General features: G+C 39.0%; 3 protein-coding genes across 37 annotated transcripts in view; all 3 read right to left on the bottom strand.

The window, feature by feature from the left end:
- The window catches only part of LOC120932487 (protocadherin gamma-C5-like), a 721441-nt gene that overhangs the window by 171817 nt on the left and 527121 nt on the right, over positions 1-22503 (bottom strand). The window contains exon 1 of one of the 35 annotated variants that reach the window (XM_040344912.1): positions 17367-20108. The exons of 33 other annotated variants lie outside the window; for them this stretch is intronic. In XM_040344912.1, coding sequence (XP_040200846.1) covers positions 17367-19796 — 2430 coding nt within the window. In that variant the 5' untranslated portion in view covers positions 19797-20108. Of the gene's footprint in view, positions 1-3663; positions 6296-17366; positions 20109-22503 lie in introns of those variants that run through there. One more of the 35 variants, XM_040344909.1, reaches the window with a different exon arrangement.
- The window catches only part of LOC120932491 (protocadherin gamma-C5-like), a 241030-nt gene that overhangs the window by 145716 nt on the left and 72811 nt on the right, over positions 1-22503 (bottom strand).
- LOC120932492 (protocadherin gamma-C5-like) overlaps positions 1-22503 on the bottom strand; it is a 223988-nt gene that overhangs the window by 145716 nt on the left and 55769 nt on the right.

Here is a 22503-nt window from a genome sequence, read left to right as displayed (position 1 = left end):
CTTAAAAAAATTGTGCTGCTTGTAGAGCACAGAAGAAAATTAGATAAGGAGAAGAGTACTGATGCCTAAGTAAACCAAAAATGCACCGGAAAGTTCCATGATTATCTATTGAGAAGTTCAAGTTTGCCCCAAGCACCTCTGCCTCTACCTATGTTGCCACTCTGCACACTGTGTTTTCAGAAAAGCTGCTTTGAAGGCAACCTTGCTTTTCTTTTAAAACCAATCTGTATCTTCATAAGAGACAGAATGAACTCAACCCTCAAATGTAAATGAACATAAATATTATTACATAGATTTGAAGCTGTTATACTAAAGATGAAATGTTCAGCTACCATAAACCAATAGTATGTGTGATTTAAAGACTTTGTTATCAGAATAATTTTATTTTCTGCTATGCAGGCATACCCCACTTTTAAGTACACAATGGGGTTTATTTACTAAAGCTGGAAAGCGCAAAATCAGGCTCACTTCTGCATAAAAAACAATGAGCTTCCAGGTTGTATTACCAGGCTTAATTGAACAAGCTGGGGTTAGAAGCTCAGTGGCAGTCATGGCACCAGCTTAAACTTGAAAATAGGGCAGGATTAAAAGATACAGCTGCATAGTCAGTAAATGACTAATTCAGCTGCTAAAAGTGGTCAGAAAATTAGGGTTTAGCATCACCTTTTGGAGAAAATAGAAGTGTAGCAAAGTAAGTAAGAAAATAGTAAAACCCTGATACAGTTAGAGCCAAATTATCCATACCTAGCACAACCCATAGCTTAGAGCGGTGGTGGTTACCTTTCTTTAGATAAGGGGGCCTAAGTTTGACCCCTCAGACCAAAGAGCCACACATTTTATGAAGTTAAAGTAATCTGAGATCCTTGACTTGCAACAGTAGAAGGTCAGAGAATACAAACATGCTACAAGAGATAGTCAGAGGTTGCAGACATACTATAGGGGTGGTTGAATACTGGAGACATGCTTCAGGAGACAGTCAGAGACTGTAGACGCATTACATAGGACTGACAGAGATCACTGCTATTCCAGCTTCCACGTTTGTGTGCCCTACAGTCCACGTAAAAATGACATGTGCCACAGAAGAACCTGTTATTAAAGATCAGAATTTTTTTTTTTTAAATAAAAGGAATAGACAATAGAGAAAAGGGTGTGAAATAAACCAAACCATATAACTACCAGAACAGTCTAAATAAGATTTTTTTTGGCATCTAGCTGGGGCTTCATTACTGACCACTGCCTGTGCCCTTTTTTTTGATGACAAGTGTATTATAATTATGGCTTGCTGCATTTCTATCCTTTTTGTATTAATATTCTGACTGTGTATGGTCATGCTAACATGACTACATACACAATTATATGATTTGGGTATTGATTTGACCTTTAGATTTATGGTCCTGGTCTTGTTATCCATAGACATGACATGGTGCTTAAAAATGGCTGAACTGTTGCTTTGATTCTTCAGCTTATTTGGGGCAGATTTCTCTGATTTCTAAAGAATATTGTTTTTTTTGTATCCAGGCAACCTTAAGGTTTTTTACCTTAATGCATTCTGTTGCAGAGGATTTTCTCCCAGCCCAGCCTTATACTTACCTGAATAAATGAATAAAGAAAAGAGGGTGCACCAGCCTTGAGCATTATCCTTTGATACATTTATTAAAAGAACAGATTAAAAAATACTCACAAGCATGTGAATGAAAAACCGCAATGTAAAAGCCTTCAAGTGATGCCAATTGGTCTGTGAGTAGTCTTTATACATTTTCTTGATGGCTAGGATAACCCTATCCTGGAGGGCAGCAAGGCCTGAGATATTCGCCTTGAAATCTAGATCACTCTAGATCACCTGATCCACACACTTGTGCGCAAGAGTATTTGTTTGCTGCTATCATTATACTTACCTGAGCCTGATCTTTATCCAGCGATGTGCATGAAAGCAGCGGCTGTCTCCCACCTCACTGAGCAGGGAGTGGGGCTGAGCCTCGAAGTCTGTGTCGCTTGGGAGCGAGCCTGCTCGAGTGCCCTAATAGAAAATGGCTTTGGGGCATTAAGCGTGGGAGGATCCAGGAGCGCCAGTGGGGAAGAGAAAGACTGGGGCTTCTCTGTGAAAAACCATTGCAAAGAGCAGGTAAGTATGACATTTTTATTATTTTTATTTAAAAAAAAGGAACATTTACAATCACTTTAATTCATGAATTGTATGATTTCCTGGATTTCAAACCAACTCCCAAATCACAAATGGTGGTAAAAGAACACAAAGCCAAGCCTATGTATTTATGCAGTGAGAAAACAACCCTGCAGCTGGCCTAGAGAGTGAGAGTGAATATAAAATTAATGTAGAGGGCCATGACATGTGGAAGTTGGCTATGGAGATAGCAGAACTTAAAAATCCAACCCTGAGTGGAATTCCACTTAACAAAAACTTTGCAAACAGCAAACTTTTCTCATTCCATTTTGCTGGAAAGTACTAAACAATAACAAATCATATACAATTGGTAACTGTACTAGGCCCCACTGAAGAAGTCCACACGAGGATGCAACTCATATGGAATAACGAGTTAGCAGCTGACACTATCCCACAACTATTCCTAACTAGACAGTGGTAAGCCAGTGGATTTTACGTTGTGCAATTTTCAGCTGACACGGCTTTAATTTTTTACAGAGAGCACTAGATGGTATGTTTTCAGTTTTATATGGCCGGTATTACATATGAAGATCCCATGAAGGAAAGAGCTGAGCTGTGAAAGCTATAAGGATACCCATCCACCAGCACAGATCTTCATATATCCCTCAAGGATATACTGCATGCTTTGACTCTCTGGTAAAACACAGGTCAAAGCTGGAGGTGATCTGCTGAAGAGCACTGGTGGTGGAGTGCATAAGCATCTGTTTTTGATTTAATGTGATTGTTGCACACAGAGGTGGCAAGAAGAGGTGGCAAGAATATTCGATCTAAGGGTTTATTAATTTATTTTTCCACATTTCTAGGAAGAAGAGTGAATTGTGTTAATATACTTGGATATTAAGATACTTTTTCTTTTTGGTACAAGTATATTGTGTTTCATGTATTTTATATTATCACTTTACTGATGATTGTGCTGTACTAAATGTATCCTATATGCCAATACCTATGCCATTAGATGCGCCAAGAATAACGCAATGCTTGCAATCACAAAATAAGCCCCATAATTAACTCACACTAACATGCTGACTTCTTTACATTCACATTCACTAAGCTCTGGGGAAAATGACCTTGCAAAGTGAACAGCCTATTTTCCCATTATTTCTATATTTGTTTTCTAATAATAAAAAAATAGGTGTAACAATAAAAAATAAATAATAATAATAACGTACAACATAAAAAATGCACTGAAAAATATTTAGAAACTGTAAACTGTGTGTAAAACCAGCAACAATAATCAGCCTTGTTGGAAAAATTAGAAAATACATTGGTGTGTATTACCAATAGAAACCATTTACATTCCAGCAATTCTTTTTTTCATCAAATACAACTAATAATGTATTTGCTTCTTGCAGGCTAAAGGGTACTGAACAAAACTGCTGATTTCACCAAATATTGTATAATGTAATTGGAATCTTACTGTAAAATCTTATATAAAAAAAACCTAAACATTATTTTTATTACCTAATAATATATTGCCATCTCACCTGATGTGTTTCGCTAAACCAGCTGTTGGAAGTGGGCTTAGGCTCTGCTATTTGCGGACTACTTTGATATTCTGTAAGTGTTGTATCCACAATGTTTGTTGTTGCAGGAAAACAAGGTGGATAACACGATCCTGGAGGTTCTGGAGGAGCCATCCTCACTTCCATGTACTTTAATGTCCCATCTGCGTTCATGTAAAGTGTTGGTTTATACTGATCCATATAGGACACAGGAAGGGATTTGTTTGGAAAACAGGAACCACAACTGCTGTCATAATTCTTTCTAAGGCACCTTACCAATAATATAACAAACGTTACCAAGGAAACCAAACTGATGGCTACAAGAGAAATAATAAGATATAAGGTCATATTTGGTGTTGATTTAGTATTTGTAAGAAAATCATGGGATTTGGGGCTTTCCTGAGCAATATTCTCCATTATATTTACAATCAGAGTGACTGTAGAGGACAGTGAAGGCTCCCCATGGTCACTGACAGAAATGACAAGTCGATATTCTGCGTTATCCGTCTCCTGTAATCCTCGCAGAGTTCTTACTTCTCCTGTATATTCAGAGATGTGAAACAAAGCTGGACTGCCAGACTGAAGAAGTCTATAGGTGAGCCAGGCATTGTGCCCAGAATCCAGATCAACCGCAGATACTTTACTGACTAAATAGCCAGCAGATGCAAATCTGGGAATGGTCTCTTGTGCCATGACTTCCCCTGAGCTCTCTGGGTATAATATAGAGGGGTAATTGTCATTTGTATCCTGAATAAATATGAAGACTGAAACATTGGAAGACAGCTTTGGGTATCCAGAATCTTCGACTCTCGCAGTGATCTGTAGAACTTGGAGCTGTTCATAGTCAAAGGAGCGCTGGGCATAAATATTACCAGTGTCGGAGTTAATGTAGACAAATGAAGAGACAGGAGAGCTGTCTATGTGGTTCCCCAATATGGAGTAAATGAGCTTTGCATTATCTCCTTCATCTGGATCTCCAGCAGATACTGTACACAACAGTCTGCCGGGCTCATTGTTTTCTGATATGAAGGCATTGTAAGCAGACTGTAGAAATGCTGGAGGATTATCATTAACATCAGAAATATTAATGATTGTTGTAGTCTGGCTGCTTAAAGAAGGAGAGCCAAGATCAGAAGCGACCAGTGTAATAGTATATTGTGAGACTTTCTCCCTGTCTAGATGTCCACTAGTGACCAATGTAAAACGGTTTGACATGGGCTGGTATTTAAAGGGTAAATCTGGTGACATTTGCAATTTAACTTCCCCATTTTTACCAAAATCCCTGTCTCTGACTGTGATAAACCCTACAACAGTCCCTACTGGGGCATTTTCAGGAACCTCATTATTTTTAGAAGTAAATACAATTTCTGGTACATTATCATTCACATCTTGCACTTCAACCTGGACAACACAACGTCCTTCTCGTCTTGGTGATCCTTTATCAACAGCCTTCACATATAATTCATAGGATGTTGCAACTTCGAAGTCTACAGCCCCCCTAATAAATATTTCTCCAGTGTTTTCATTTAAATTAAATATTTCCCTGGCGGAATCTGCTGTATGATCATCAAATGAATATAATATTTCACTATTCGCACCCTCATCTAGGTCTGCGGCATTTAGCTTTATAACAACTGTGTTAAGAGGAAGATTTTCCATTACCCCTACCTTATAGCTTGAATGATCAAACACTGGTGCATTATCATTAATATCTAAAACAATAATATTAATCTGAGTGGATCCTGATCGAGGAGGTTCTCCTCCATCAATGGCAGACAGAATAAGCTTGTGTTCTGATTTCTCTTCCCTGTCCAGATTTTTCTCTAGTACCAATTCTGCAATCAAAACCCCATCATTTCGATATTTTTCTGATAAAGAAAAATAAGGATTTTGATTCAAGCTATAATGTCTCACACCATTTTTACCCACATCCAAGTCTTTAGCAGTGGGCAAAGGAAATCTTACTCCTGGACTTGCAAACAGCTCTATAATTTTAATTTCCTGATTAGTGACAGAGAAAATAGGATAATTATCATTAATGTCCAAAATCTCAATTTCCAGGCTGAACAGCTCCAGAGGATTCTCAGCTGCAACCTCTAAATGCAGCAAACAGCTGGAGCTGGACCCACACAGGCTCTCTCTATCAATCCTCTCTTGTATAATCAAAGCTCCATATTTCTGGTCAATAGTAAAATATTTGCTGTTTCCTTCAGATCCCAAACTCAGTCTTCTTTTATTAATATCTGCCAGGTTTAAGCCCAGATCCTGAGCTATATTCCCCACAGCAGTCCCTGGAAGTGACTCCTCTGCAACAGAATAACGCAGCTGCCCAGAGACCCAGCCCCAGCTACAAAGGAGAAGGGAGAAAGCTACTTGCCATTTCCAAGCATTTGAGGAACATTTGCAGTCCATGTCTTTATCCCTCTTCTGAGAATCAAGTCCTTTTGTAATCCCAGTAAGTATCCAAGCTGAGTTTAAATGATTTGTTGTATAAAAAACACCATATTTCCTGCATTGAAAACATCCAAAGGGTTTTCATCGGAGCAGCAGCTCTTCTTTGTGTGTGAGAGAAGGGATGGGAGGGTGAATCACTGAGCCAGGGGGAGGAGAACACATGAACAGATTCACAAAGGTTTTATTAACAAAAAGACTGGACAAGTCTGCCCTCTTCTGTCTAAAAATTAGAACTACAGTTTTATTGAAAAATGTTAGGGAAACTGAATACTTTGTATGCACTGCATACTGTATACAATGCTTTTTTGTGGGAATGTTTCAGAAAAAAATGTAAAAATGTAAAAAAATTTAAAGTAAATTCTAAACTAAAACCGAGTCTTGAATCTGATGGTTTAAGAAAGCAGAAACAACGCATTTTTTTTTCTTATGCCTTATGCATTTATTCTGACACTTTAAAAAGCATAAGACACCTGGAACACAACTGTAATCTCCTCTAATCAGTGTCTTTGGTGGTCAGGAAGAGATAGAGAATAATGTGCAATCATGATGACAAATCTGCAATACCAAGTTCACAATTTATTAACCATTAATTATAGGAACTCCCATAATACCACATTATCAGCAGTAAGATTTTTTTCTAGAAAAGGTTGGCCTACTGCAAATAAAAAGAAAATAAAAGGAAAACAAGCAGCCATTGGTTGTGTCATCTGCTTTTATGCATATCAAACCATTCATTTTCATCATGCTGTTTTAATAGTTATCAGTTTAAAATAGCAAGGCTGATTTTATAACTTGTATATTAGAGTGAACTCTTGTCTAACCAATTTCTTTGTTGATTTGGCATTAGTAGTTTTACAGTGGGTAAATAAAATCAACACAAAGCACAATCAGACTTAATAACTTCTTCAATATGTTGATCTATACAAAGTATTTACTTGGTTTTAATGCCTTTCCCCTTCCTTTTTTAAAGTATTTTTTTTTCACGTGTCAAGCTGGAACTGAAGCTGTTACAGAATGTCATCATTGGAATGGTATTGCTATGTGAGCAATTCAAGATTTATTTATTTCATTCTACATATGCAGTATGCCTCTACCAAGTAAACTTTAGGGTAATATTAGAAATTAGTGATTGGAGGTCTTTTACTTAGATTTCTATTTTTTTGTTTTTTATGAAAACTGTGTGGAGTCTGGCTTATCTATACACTGGAGATAATTTTTGTATACTAATCACACAAGCACTGAATTTGGCTTTGCATTATCTCCTCAATCTTAATACAGACATAATAAGGATTTTATATTATGTAAACCAAATATCTAGTATAAGGTCCATGCTGTAATATAGTAGGCTGCTAGCAGAAAGGTTGATACACAAAAACCCTATGAAACCATAACAATATTGACCTACAACACCACACAATCAGAGGGCAACTATTAATCATAAAGTACAAAAATTTGTCACATATCTATTTAAAGTGCAATATAATATCACAATAAAAATAAAGTATATATATATATACATACCTGTATATATATATATATATATATATATATATATATATATATATATATATATATATATATATATATATATATATATATATATATATATATATATATATATATATGTATAAAAGTGCATAACGTGCCGATATAGTGCAAAAGCGTTCTGTATAGCTCAAAAAACATGTGTTATAGTTCCTTCCCAAACTATTTAGACTCTTCCCAGTGTAAAGAAGCACCAGGCACCACCTTATAAAATGAACACTCACCAGAAAATGTGCTACAAAATATGCTTAGCGTGTCATCATAAGTAGGTGTCATTCAGGGTAGCCTATGCATACATCCACAGTGCTCTCCTCTTCAGTTCCCAGCACTGATCCAAGTAAATAATGCTCACACCGCAAGCCAGCAAAGATGGTAATAGTGTAGTCAGTGGCGGTGCGTCCATAAGGGCGCATGCGCCCTGCCCCCTCTCTCTAGCCACCCCCTTTATGACCAATAGAAAGATTCATACATAGCTTGAATCTATCCATTGGCTGCCACTGCCACCCCTATTCAGGCACCGGGCACCTGAATTACAGTGGCGGGGGGATTTTGAAACACCTGATTAGAGCCAAAATAGGTGAACTCGGGTCAACCCAGGTGTGTTAGAAAAGCGAATGAATATTCGCTTTCCTAACACTGAACTGTCTCTCCGCCAATCAGGTCCTCAGGTATGTTACCCATCACCTGATTGTCTGAAACGACAGGTGCTGTGATTGGGCGTCTATCAGGAGGAGAGCATGGGAGGAGACATATGGATGAATTGATGGGCACATTGGCTGCATTTGATGACACAGTGGCTGCATTTGATGGGCACAGTGAAGCTGCAAATGATGGGTTTTATTTCAGAATTTTTCAGTCCCCCCCAAAAAAAAATTGAGCACCAGCCACCACTGAGTGTAGTATGTATTGCACCATGAGGAGTACATACATAGCACGCCAAACAAACAGACCAATATATCAATACAACACCACTGTAACTCACATACAGGCCGCTGCTGACTGATATAATGCAGCAGCATGACGTCAGCACTAAAGCCTGCCCCAACACTTGTTTCAGCTGATAGACTGTCTTCAGGGGACCTCCAGTGCTGAGATACAACATTTTTATGTATCCTATTACGCTCCACCTATAGGAAAGATGAGGGTGAACCTTTCAGCTATGTTGTTGTAAACCAAAAATAAAAGAAGCTCATACAAAAAATGAAGCAGCTTGCACCACAATTTAAAGGTATCAATGGGCAGGGTAGCAATGCAGTTATGTGTTTTGCCCACTAGAGGGCTCATTTATCTAATTAAACTGTTCACCAATGTTAATTTGTAAATATTGGCATATATAAAATAATCTATTAATGCTGCATTAAAGCGGGGGTTCACCCAAAAAAAAAAAATGTTACATTAGATTCAGGCGAGTTGTTAGAATCACAATCGGGTGTTTTTTTTTTAATCGTTGCCGTACATACCGTTTTATAGATATATGTTCACCGCTGCTTCTGGGTATAATCTGCGGGACTGGGCGTTCCTAATTGATTGACATGTGTCCGACCGTCGCATACATCGCGTCACGAGTTGCCGAAAGAAGCTGAACGTCGATGCGCAGGTGCCGTATAGAGCCGACTCGCAGTCCGGCTTCTTTCGGCAACTCGTAACGCACTGTATGCGACGGTCGGAAGCATGTCAATCAATTAGGAAAGCCCAGTCCGGCAGATTATACCCGAAGCCGCGGTGAACATATATCTATAAAACGGTATATACGGCAACGATTTAAAAAAAAAAAAACACCCGATAATGATTCTAACAACTCGCCTGAATCTAATGTTAAAACATTTTTTTTGGGGTGAACCCCCGCTTAAAATAGATTCCTTTATATATATATATATATATATATATATATATATATATAAATGCATTTTATGGACTATACTTGACACTTTATCAGCGCTTTATGCATTTTTATGCATATATACTTTATTTTTATTGCGATATACTGCACTTTAGGATTGATGTATTTATATTTATGTTGATTTTCGCACTTTTTGTAGATATGTGACTAATTGTTGCGAATTGTGACTAATTGTTGCACTCTGATTGTGTAGCGCTGTGTAACAGCTCTGGTGAACAGGAGTGAACCTCAACTGCGGATAGCGGAAAGAACTCAATGCACCTCCCTATGTTATGTGAGGTTTCAGTACTGGGCCCCAGGCGTCACTCCAATCAGAGAACAGGAGTTTGGGGGGTCACTGCATCATCTCTCTCACATATAGGAATGCGTTGAGCTACTAAGGGCGGAGGTATTACAATATGCCTCCAACCGCTAGCGTAGAAATTTTACAATGAAGATCAACAAGCGCAACTGCATTAAAGACTCCAATGCAGGCACTCTATGCATAGGGATTATCAGTACGAGACCCCAGGCGTCACTCCAATCAGAACAGGAGTTTGGGGGTTCTCTACATCATATCGCTTTAACATAAAGGGATGCATTGGGCTACTAAGGGAGCAGGTATGAAATACCTTCAAGCCTTAGCATGAAAATGTTAGAGCGAACATGTTCAGTAACGTAGGGCATGGGCCCATAAACAAGTAACAACTTATGTTAGGCACGTAGCAATTAAGTATACCGGCCCAGATTCAGTAAGAATTGCGCATAAATTACTGAGGCACATGGCAACGATTTTGCCCTGCGCCCCTGCAAATTTGCGCCGCTGCCCTCGATTCACGGAGCAGTACTGTAGCTCCGTAAATTGCGAGGGCGCGCCGGCAAAATTGCCCGGCGTAAGCGCACGCAATTTAAATGATCCCGCAGGGGGCGGGAATCATTTAAATTAGGCGCGTTCCCACGCCGATCATAAAGTGCATGCGCCGTCGGGAAACTTTCCCAACGTGCATTGCGGCAAATGACGTCGCAAGGACGTCATTTGCTTCAAAGTGAACGTTAAAGGCGTCCAGCGCCATTCACGAATCACTTACGCAAACGACATGAAATTCAAATTTCATGACGCGGGAACGACGGGTATACTTTAGCATTGGCTAAATTGACTATTAAAAGGGGAAGCCTTACGCTAAAGATGCCGTACGGAAACTCCGTAACTTGCGTATGCAGGACTCGCGCAACATTGTGAATCGGTGTTAGTATGCAATTTGCATACTATACACTGAGCACAATGGGAGCGCCCCCTAGCGGTCATCGCAAGAATGCAGCCTAAAATCTGCGTGGCATAAGAGCCTTATGCCACGCAGATTTTAGGCTGCAGTCGGCGTTACGATGTTCCTGAATCAGGAGCATTCGTAACGCCGGCGCAAGCAAGCAATTGTGCTGCGTAACTATGGTTACGCAGGCGCAATTGCTCTCTGAATCCGGGCCACTGTATGCAATTAATATTTGCGTAGGAGAGGCAAGTATAGCTGAGCTGAGAGTGTATGTTCCTTTAAGATATTCTACAGCGAACCACTAAAGTCACTTTAAGTAATCCCCAGCAGTAGATTAGTATTCGGTAAGCCAGAGTTCAATACAGCAACTAATTAGAAGCAATATATGTAGTAGCTAATTCTAAAGCCACTACTAGTGAAACAATGGCTACTTATCCGTTTGCAGAGGATGAGTCTTGTTGTAGAGTATTGCAGCAGCAATAGGATTCTTTTATGGAAGGTCTCCTGGTGGGGGGGTAGCTTGGGGTGTCCGCAGCAACTCAGACAAGGTTGGCAGCGCAGCTCCAGGTGTGGGATGGCCTCCAGTTTAGGGACGAATGGTAGCTGTAGTTGAATAGTAGCCAAGCCGGCTACGGCCGACAATAATAGAATGGCGTTTGTATGTAAAGTGAATGCCTTTATAGGCAGGAGACAGGTGCAAGGCAGGTGTGCCAAATCCAGCGCTGAGTGCGCTCGGCACTTCCGCGTTCCAAGCTGGAACGCTTGCGGCGCCTGGTAATGATGTCATTGCGTGGTCGCCATATGCGTTCCAGCGTGGAACGCATTACGGCGCTGGGAGCACCTGTTACAATCTGCAGGTGATTATCTCTATTGTATCTAAATGATGAGCTGACGAAAGTTAAAGTACTCTTTTAATGAGATCATATGTATTTTACAAATAATACCGTTAATGAGTTTCATGTCTCAATACCAAAAAAATGATAGCAGTTTACTTTAAATTTACATTAAAATGTTTATCAAAAATGGTAAGAACCCTGTCACGTTTTATCACTCTCTGTTGTCCACTGGCAAAATTCGACCTCTCAATTTGCCCTGTTGGTTATTTTCACTAAAATCCCGAATTTTACAGTTGTATCAAGAACAAAGGGTAAAGAAGGAAATCTTCCAATGGGGACACTTGTTCTGGGGACAACTGACTAAAGCTGGATTTACATCTATGCAATGTTTGCTTGATGTATTTTCCATTGAAATCAAAGAAAAAGGCATCACAACAAATGATGCAGGTAAACATCTCATGATGTCTATTAATGTGCATTGATGCCAATTATGATGCATTAAAAGTTTGAGACAACCCACATTAACATGTGCTCAACATGTGTTTTGATGAGTTTCTCTTAATTTCAATGACAAACGCAGCAGGGGAAACATGCATAGATGTGAATCCAGCCGAAAAGGGGAATTTCATTAAAATACTGCAGAAATGTACTACTTCTGTCTCCACCACAGGAAGTGAAGGGAAATCTCCCCCAATGGGGCAAACAGCAAAAATAAACAGGCAGGTTTGTTGAGTTATTTTGAGGAGACAACAAATGTACACTTTAAACTGGCATTTAAAGGGTAATTCCAGTGGTATTATCAGTTTGACTTTCCCATTTTTACCAGGATCCCTGTCTGTGATAAACTTAACAACAGATCCTACTGGGGAATTTTCAGGCACTTCATTATTCTTGGAAGTGTCATTCATATCTTGCACTTCAACCTAGACAACACAATACTTCTCCCGTCTTGGTAGTATCTAAAGCCTTTACAAATAATTCATATAATTTAGCAAATCTTTAAAAAATAGTTCCCCAGTGATTTCATTTATTTCAAATATTTTCTTTACTATCTTACATAAAAAGTTGATTTGGAGACAACCTTGATTTTCTCTTTATCGAATGTCTTCATAAAAGAGAGAAAGCACCCCCTTGAATTGAAGCACCAGAGATATAAAAGCTTGGTGCTAAGCTAGTATTACACCCACCCTACAGCATTTTTTAGCCTAATGCCGCATACACACATGACGTGAAAAATGAAATTTTTTAAGATGGTCATTAAAAAATGACCGTGTGTAGGCTCCAGAGCATTTTTCTCTACGTGAAAAATGGCCATAAAAAATGGTGAAAAACTGTCATGTGTAGGCTTTAATAACGTGAAAAAAACGTGCATGCTCAAAAGCAAGTTATGAGACGGGAGCACTCGTTCTGGTAAAACTAGCGTTTGTAATTGAGATAGCACATTCGTCACGCTGTAACAGACTGAAAAGCATGAAGACTGAAAAGCGCGAATCGTCTCTCACCAAACTTTTACTAACATGAAATCAGCAAAAGCAGCCCAAAGGGTGGCGCCATCTGAATGGAACTTCCCCTGTATAGTGCCGTCGTACGCGTTGTACGTCACTGCGCTTTGCTCGAGCATTTTTTTTTTCACGATCGTGTGTGTGCAAGGCAGGCTTAATAAGAATCATGTCGAGAAAAACGTTGTTTTTTCTAGGACATTAAAAATGGTCGTGTGTATGCGGCATTACACAATGAGCACAATAAAACAAACATTCCCCTGTAAACTATTTGTTAAACATTCTTACCCCAGTACTTACAGTTTACAACTTTTAAATGATGCTGGCTCCTGTTCTCAGTGCCACTTCCCTAAACCTTTGGTCTTCTCAGGAAAGTATGAACAGTGGACAGTGTTGTCCAGATCATGTCTGTTAGCTTGGAGAAGGGAGGATGGAGGAAAAAGGAGGCGCAGGGGAGGGTTTTGCCATTGAATGGCTACACAGTTGTGTGTTTCTAATAAAACACACAGTGTAGGAAGCACAGGTTTAGTCTCTGCATACCAGGGTGACTCCATAGGTCTGCAGGACAAGGGAACCTCCTTGAAACATGAAACATATAGGAGCAATCATGTCACAAGCTTAAACTAGACAATAGGCAAGGATTAAAAGATAAAGAAGATGCATACTAGAATCAGCTGCTGAAAATGCTTATAAATGAGGGTTTATTATCCCCTTAATTGGAGCAGAAATTCATAGCAGAGGAAATATTATATAAGTAAGTAATAAATAAGAAAGACTGTAATGCAATTCGAGCCAAATGTTGATTATTATTATTATTATACAGGATTTATATAGCGCCGACAGTTTGCGCAGCACTTGACAACAGTAGGGCAGACAATACAATTACAATACAATTCAATACAGGAAGAATCAGAGGGCACTTCTCATTAGAACTTACAATCTAGGAGGGGGGTCAAGGGATACGAAAGGGTAATACCAGGGGGGGATGAGTTGATGAAGAAAGTAAAAGAACAATTTTTAGGTGGAGGCAGGGTAGGCTTCTCCGAAGAGAAGAGTTTTCAGGGATTGCCTAAAAGTGGATAGATTTGGAGATAGTCTAACAGATTGGGGTAGGGTATTCCAGAGAATGGGAGAGGCTCGGGAGAAGTCCTGGAGTCGAATATGGGAGGAGGTGATGAGGGAGCTAGAGAGCAGGAGGTCTTGGGAGGAATGAAGAGGACGATTAGGTTGGTATTTTGAGACTAGGCTAGTGATGTAGCTGGGGGCAGAGTTTTGGGTGGCTTTGTAACCTATTGTTAGTATTTTGAATTTAATTTAATGGTGCATACCCAGCACAATTCATAGTCTACAGCAGTGGTAGTCAACTTGTTTAATACGCAGATCCTTAAGGCCCCGTACACACGACCGGATCTGTCCGCTGGGATTTATCCGCGGATCAGTTCCAGCGGACAGATCCGGTCGTGTGTAGGCCCGAGCGGACATTTTCCAGTGGATAAAAATCCAGCCGACGGATTTCCAGCGGATAAAAATTTCTTAGCATGCTAAGAAATCTATCCGCTGGAATCCTGTCCCTCGGACTTATCCGGTCGTCTGTACAGACTCACCGGATAAGTCCGCCCGATCCCCATCCCTCGCATGCGTCGAAGTGATTCGACGCATGCGTGGAAGTATTTACCTTCCAGGGTCGTGCACGATGTTTTCCGCGGGGATTTTGATCTGATGGTGTGTACAGCCATCAGATCAAAATCCGCCAGCGGACATATCCGATGTAAACGGTCCGGCGGACCGTTTTCAGCGGATATCCGCTCGTCTGTACGAGGCCTAAGTGTGGCCCCTGACACCAAAGAGCCACACTCTATATTAAGCGAAAGTAATACAGCAGAAAAGTATCAGAGACTCAAGCCAGACTTGCAACAGTAGAAGGACAGAGACTGCGGCCATGCTACATGGGATGAGGTTGCAGATAATCTGGAGTGCTTGAAGACATGCTTTGGACCACTGCTATTAAATATCATTTACAAATAAGATCCTACTACAACCCACATAAAAACAACCTGTGCCATATCAGAACCTGTTACTAAATATCAAAAGAAAAAAAAAAAGAAGAAATGGAATGGACAGTAGAAAAATAGGTAAGGATATTTTCCTTCACCAGGCAAGAGTAAGTTTCTAGGTAAATAGAACACACACCAGAGTCTCCAGGGGCTCGGGTTCAGTATTTAGTGTACACTGCTCAAAATGATAGAATACTGACTGAAAATTGTCAACACAAATGTTCCAGGCTGCCACCCAGCCTACCAATGACAGCTAGTTTTCATTATTGATTTCTCACCACTGCTTGTGCACTTTCTTTGATGGTATAGTGTACTATAATTATGGTTTAACCATTCCTAGCCGTGTCCTAGAAGTTTATTTTCTGGTTATCTCAATATGGTTCTGCTTCTGAAAACATTGAAGATTCTGGCTGTATAAGTATGGTCATGTTAACATGATTAGACACATAGTTCTATAATTTGGATATCTGGGAGGCTGAGCCAGCTGCCGGTCCAGCCATCTGGGTGGATCCTGACTGTAAAGTTGGGATCGATCCAGAGCCTGGACTAGTTGAGTGACATCAGCCGACAGCGGACTTTAGCCCACTGTCAGCTGAAAATGAGTCACACGAGTACAGAACTGTCTGCATTCCTGTAATCCATAGGAGAGGTAGGGCCGAAATAACTTTGACCCTACTTCTCCTTTAAAATTGGCTGAACTTTGAGAATTGTAACTTTGATTCTTCAGATTATTTGAGGCAAAACATTTTGAACTATGTAGAACACTGCTGTTTTTAAAATCCAGACAACCCTATTATATATTAATTTCTCCACACCACACAGCTCTGCATTGAGGTGGCAAACTTAAAAATCCAGTCCTGAGTGAAATTCTCCTTAACACATACAGCAAACATAACCATGAACACCATCAATTTCACTCAACAAGTACTAAAGAACAGTTTGCCCATCCTTAACAATAAACAGTTGGTAACTGTACTACGTTGTAGATGATAATAGCTATGCCATTAGATGTGCCAGGAATAAAACAATAATTGCAATCACAAAATAATCTTGATTGGCCCATGAGTATGCACACATATTTTATCCAAGCCTTTGTACTTATGTAGTGAGAAGACACCCTTACAGCTGTTAGAAAACTGAGTGAGAATAAAGATACAATATTCAATGAGGAGGGCAAAAACACGTGACAGGGGAATTCCACTTAACATATACCGGTACTTACAGCAAACCCAACCTTAAACTTCAAAAGTGTTACTCAAGCAGTACTAAAAAACAACAAATCATATACAACTGGTAACTGTACTGGGTGGCAATAGCCATGTCATTAGATGCATCAAGAATGACACATGATTGTGATCACAAAAAATGTAATGTAATTAAGTGACAAGCACAGTAACTAACATAATTTATATAGCAAGAATATAAATCATAATATAATGATTTCATGGCTACCATGAATACCATATGCAAAACTGTTGACCAGAATTGATATCTGAAGAAAGAAAAAAAATAGCATTTTATATAAGAAGTGCAAACATAGGGGGCAGCTAGACTGTTCATTTTGAAATGTGAATTATCCTAAAGCTTAGTGAATGAGTAAAGATCTACTGCCTTTTGTCATCCAATCATGTACAAGCTGTTTTGTTTTGTTTGCTTTTTCCCCTTGCTTTGATTGAATATTCTTTGCAAAGTGACATTTTGCCACATCCACTAAGCATAAGGAAAATTCCCTTGCAAAGTGAACAACCTACCTGGCTCTTTAGTAAATCAATACCATTATATCTATATTTAAATAAAAAAAAAAGTAAATGTAACAATAAGAACAAGTAAGCCAAGAAACACCATATAATGTAAAATGTGAACTGAAGAACAGGGAGAAACTGCAAACTGCGTGTACAACTTTTAACAATAAGCAGCCTCATTAGAAAAACGAAAAAAAAACGCACTGGTCTTTATAACCAATGGAAACCACTCACATTCCAAAAATCAATTTTTAGTTCATTGTTCCACATTAAAAAAAGTAATATATTTGCTTCCTGAAATCAAAAAGGTACCGAACAAAACTGCTGATTTTACCAATACAAATCTTATCGTAAAATTTTACAAAAAGCACAAAATATAATTTTTATTAATTAATACAGCCATCTCACCTGATGTGTTTCACTAAACCAGCTGTTAGAAGTGGGCTTTGGTTCTGCTATATGAGGGTTATTTTGATAATTTGTAAGTGTTGTGTCTGGAATGTTTGTTTCTGCAGGAAAACAAGGTGGATAACAAGATCCTGGAGCTTCTTGAGGAGCCATCCTCACTTCCATGTACTTCAAAGTCCCATCTGCGTTCATATAAAGTGTTGGTTTATACTGATCCATATAGGACACGGGGAGAGATTTGTTTGGAAAACAAGAACCACAACTGCTGTCATAATTCTTTCTAAGGCACCTTACCAATAATATCACAAATGTTACCAAGGAAACCAAACTAATGGCTACTAGAGAAATAATAAGATATAATGTCATATTTGGCGTTGATTTAGAATTTGTAAGAAAATCATGAGACTTTGGACTTTCCTGAGCAATACTCTCCATTATATTTACGATCAGAGTGACTGTAGAGGACAGTGAAGGCTCCCCATGGTCACTGATAGAAATGACAAGTCGATGTTCTGTGTTATCCATCTCCTGTAATCCTCGCAGAGTTCTGACTTCTCCTGTATATTCAGAGATATGAAATAAAGATGGACTGCCATACTGAAGAAGACTATAGGTGAGCCAGGCATTGTGCCCAGAATCCAGATCCACCGCAGATACTTTACTGACTAAATAGCCAGCAGACGCAGATCTGGGAATGGTCTCTTGTGCCATGACTTCCCCTGAGTTCTCTGGGTATAATATAGAGGGATAATTGTCGTTTGTATCCTGAATAAATATGAAGACTGAAACATTGGAAAACAGTTTTGGGGATCCAGAATCTTCCACTCTCGCAGTGATCTGTAGAACTTGGAACTGTTCATAGTCAAAGGAGCGCTGGGCATAAATATTACCAGTGTCAGAGTTAATGTAGACAAATGAAGAGACATGAGAGCCATCTATGTGGCTCTCTGCTATGGAGTAAATAAGCTTTGCATTATCTCCTTCATCTGGATCTGCAGCAGATACTGTACACAATAGTTTGCCAGGCTCATTGTTTTCTGATATGAAGGCATTGTAAGCAGACTGTAGAAATGCTGGAGGATTATCATTAACATCAGAAATAGTGATAATGATTGTAGTCTGGCTGCTTAAAGATGGAGAGCCAAGATCACAAGCGATCAGTGTAATAGTATATTGTGAGACTTTCTCCCTGTCCAGATGTCCACTAGTGACCAGTGTATAACGGTTTGACATTGGTTGGCATTTAAAGGGTAAATCCAATGGTATTATCAGTTTGACTTCCCCATTTTTACCAGAATCCCTGTCTCTGACTGTGAGAAATCCAACAACAGTGCCTATTGAGGCATTTTCAGGCACTTCATTATTCATAGAAGTAAATACAATTTCTGGTACATTATCATTCATATCTTGCACTTCGACCTGGACAACACAACGTCCTTCTCGTCTTGGTGATCCTTTATCTACAGCTTTTACAAATAATTCATACATTCTTGCAACTTCAAAATCTACATCTCCTTTAATGAATATTTCCCCGGTGATTTCATTTAATTCAAATATTTTCTTCGCTGCATTCAATGTATGATCATCAAATGAGTATAATATTTCACTATTCGCACCCTCATCTAGGTCTGTAGCATTTAATTTTATAACTACTGTTTTTGGAGGAATATTTTCCATTACCCCTACCTTATAGCTTGCCTGATCAAACACTGGTGCATTGTCATTAAAATCTAAAACAATAACATTAATCTGTGTAGATCCTGATCGGGGAGGTTCTCCTCCATCAATGGCAGACAGAATAAGCTTGTGTTTTGATTTCTCTTCCCTGTCTAGATTTTTCTCTAGTACCAATTCTGCAATCAAAGTCCCATCATTGCGAAATTTTTCTGATAAAGAAAAATAAGGATTTTGATTCAAGCTATAATGTCTCACACTGTTTTTCCCCACATCCAAGTCTTCAGCAGATGGTAAAGGGAATCGTACTCCAGGACTTGCAAACAGCTCTATAATTTTTATTTCCTGATCAGTAACAGAAAAAATAGGATAATTATCATTAATGTCCAAAATCTCAATTTCCAGGCTGAACAGCTCCAGAGGATTCTCAGCTACAACCTCTAAATGCAGCAAACAGCTGGAGCTGGACCCACACAGGCTCTCTCTATCAATCCTCTCCTGTATAATCAGAGCTCCATGTTTCTGGTCAATAGTAAAATATTTACTGCTTCCTTCAGATCTCAATCTCAGTCTCCTTTTATTAATATCTGCCAGGTTTAAACCCAGATCCTGAGCTATATTCCCCACAACAGTCCCTGGATCTGACTCCTCTGCAATAGAATAATGCAGCTGCCCAGAGACCCAGCCCCAGCTACAAAGGAAAAGGGAGAAAACTACTTGCCATTTCCAAGCATTTGAAAAGCATTTGCAGTCCATGTCTTTATCCCTCTTCTGAGAATCAAGTCCTTTTGTAATCCCAGTAAGTATCCAAGCTGAGTTTAAATAATTTGCTGTATAAAAAACACCATATTTCCTGCATTGAAAACATCCAAAGGGTTTTCATCGGAGCTGCAGCTCTTCTTTGTGTGTGAGAGAAGGGATGGGAGGGTGAATCACTGAGCCAGGGGGAGGAGAACGCAGCTTACATGAACAGATTCATAAGGTTTGCTTAAAAGCCGTTCGGATGACTAGCCTGCCCTCTTCTGGCCAACGATAATAACTACAACGTGTCACACAGTTTTATCTATTTTAAATCTAAGATGTAAATACAGCACAACTATGGGATTTTTTTGTCAGAGCGGAAAATAATTACTGTTCTATTTATAGTTTTACAATGTATTTAATGCTAGTCTGTGAAAAATAGATATAAAAATAGCATATAAAAATAAACACATGGTAGAATGAATATACCTTTTTATCACTACCAACATATATATGATATTTATGTAAAACTAATATGTATCAATGGATTTAGCCATGAGATTCTTTGAAAAAAACTATTATTGTAAATTTCCCATTAAAAGGAGGTGTATAATACTAATGTATCAGTAATGATTTGGGGTCAACTTAATTTTTGTTTCATGTCATTAAATTGCTGTTATGTATATACAGTGTATGATATCTATGTATATTCTTTGTTTTGCAAAATATTTTATATATGATATAGAGTTCAGAGACCATTAAAAGTTAACCAAAATCGCAAAGCTCACTTAATACACCTTAAAATGATGGGATCTCCTCCAGAAACTTTTGGTTGCTAATAAGTCATCAGTAGAAGATCACGCTGCATGTAGGGCATAGAAGACTATGGTTGGATGGAAAATTGAGCTTATCATGATTATGTACAGAGGGGTATAAGTTTGCACCAAGTACCTCGATCTGCACTTTCCAGTCAGAAGGTAAGCTATGTTCACTCTGTAGACTATCCTTCAGGAAAAGCTGCTTTGGAGGAAATCTTGAAACCTTAAACATGAGAAGGCACTGTGCACTCTTGGAGAATATAACACAGTAAGGGGGTCAAACATACCCAGTATGCATTTTTGAAAATCAGTAAGCATTGGTGTTCTATGAACCATAGATTACCAGGTGCAATACAGTTCTTTGAGTGGGAAGCCTGGTGTATAGCAAGAACAAAATTAATAAAAGGAAGCTCAGAACACGTAGGACTACTGCAATGGTTTTTATGACTTGGGTTTTACATAAATTTACCTTTTACATGTTCTAACTGTGTTAGTAATACATCTGACACCAAGAAAATCTGCAGTAAAACACATGTCATTTAAATTTAAAGAGCAATTGTACTTTTTACCACCAATACCTCTCCTTTCCTTACAAAAACACCTGCCGTAAGATTCTATTCTTCATCCACCCTAATAATGTTTTAGATACTTTGTCTGCCCAGAGCTGCCTGTAATCAATTGTGTGTCATATACCGTGCCTTGAAAAAGTATTCATACCCCTTGACATTTTCCATTTTCTTTTTTCAGGTTACAACCAAAAATGTAGATGTATTTTATTGGGATTTTATGTGATAGACCAAAACAAAGTGGCACATAATTGTGAAGTGGAAGAACAAATTATAAATGGTTTTCCCAATTTTTTACAAATACATATCTGAAAAGTGTGGAGTGCATTTGTATTCAACCCTTTTTACTTTGATACCCCTACCTAGAATCTGGTGGAACCAATAGCCTTCAGAAGTCACCTTATTAGTAAATAGAGTCCATCTGTGTGTAATTTCATCATAGTATAAATACAGGCATACTCACTTTTAAGTACACAATGGGGTTTATTTACTAAAGCTGGAAAGTGCAAAATCAGGATCACTTCTGCATAGAAACCAATGAGCTTCTAACCCCAACTTGTTCAATTAAGCTTTGGTAATAAAACCTGGAAGCTCATTGGTTTCTATGCAGACGTGAGCCTGATTTTGTGCTTTCCAGCTTTAGTAAATAAAGCCCATTGTATACTAAAAAGGGGGGAAAGCCTGTACAACTGTTCTGTGAAGCCCTCAGAGGTTTGTTAAATAACTTTAGTGAAAAAACAGCATCACAAAGGCCAAGGAACCAACAGACAGGTCAGGGATAAAGTTGTGGAGAAGTTTAAAGCAAGGTTAGGTTATACAAAAATATCCCAAGCTTTGAACATCTCATGGAGCACTGTTCAATCCAAATTAACCTGAAAATGGAAAGGGTATGGCACAACTGCAAACCTACCAAGACATGGCAGTCCAGCTAAATTGACAGGCCAGGCAAGGAGAGTATTAATCAAAGAAGCAGTCAATTGGCCCATGGTAACTCTGGAGAAGCTGCAGAGATCCACAGCTCAGATGGGAGAATCTGTACACAGGACAACTATTAGTCGTGCACTCCACAAATCTGGCCTTTATGGAAAAGTGGCAAGAAGAAAGTCATTGTTGAAAGAAAGCCATAAGAAGTCCCCTTTGCAGTTTGAGAGAAGCCATGTGGGGGACAGAGCAAACATGTGGAAGAAGGTGCTCTGGTCAGATGCAAGTCCAGAAAGTCCAGACCTAAATCCAATTGAGAATATGTGGATAAGAATAAGACTTGAAAATTTCTGTTCACAGACACACTCCATCCAATCTGACAGAGCTTGAGCTATTTTTCAAAGAAGAATGGGCAAA

Source organism: Rana temporaria, chromosome 3 (assembly GCF_905171775.1).
Source record: "Rana temporaria chromosome 3, aRanTem1.1, whole genome shotgun sequence".
Lineage (NCBI taxonomy): Eukaryota > Metazoa > Chordata > Amphibia > Anura > Ranidae > Rana > Rana temporaria.
The sequence above is the reverse complement of the archived record's forward strand: the minus strand, read 5'-3'. Positions and strand labels throughout refer to the sequence as shown.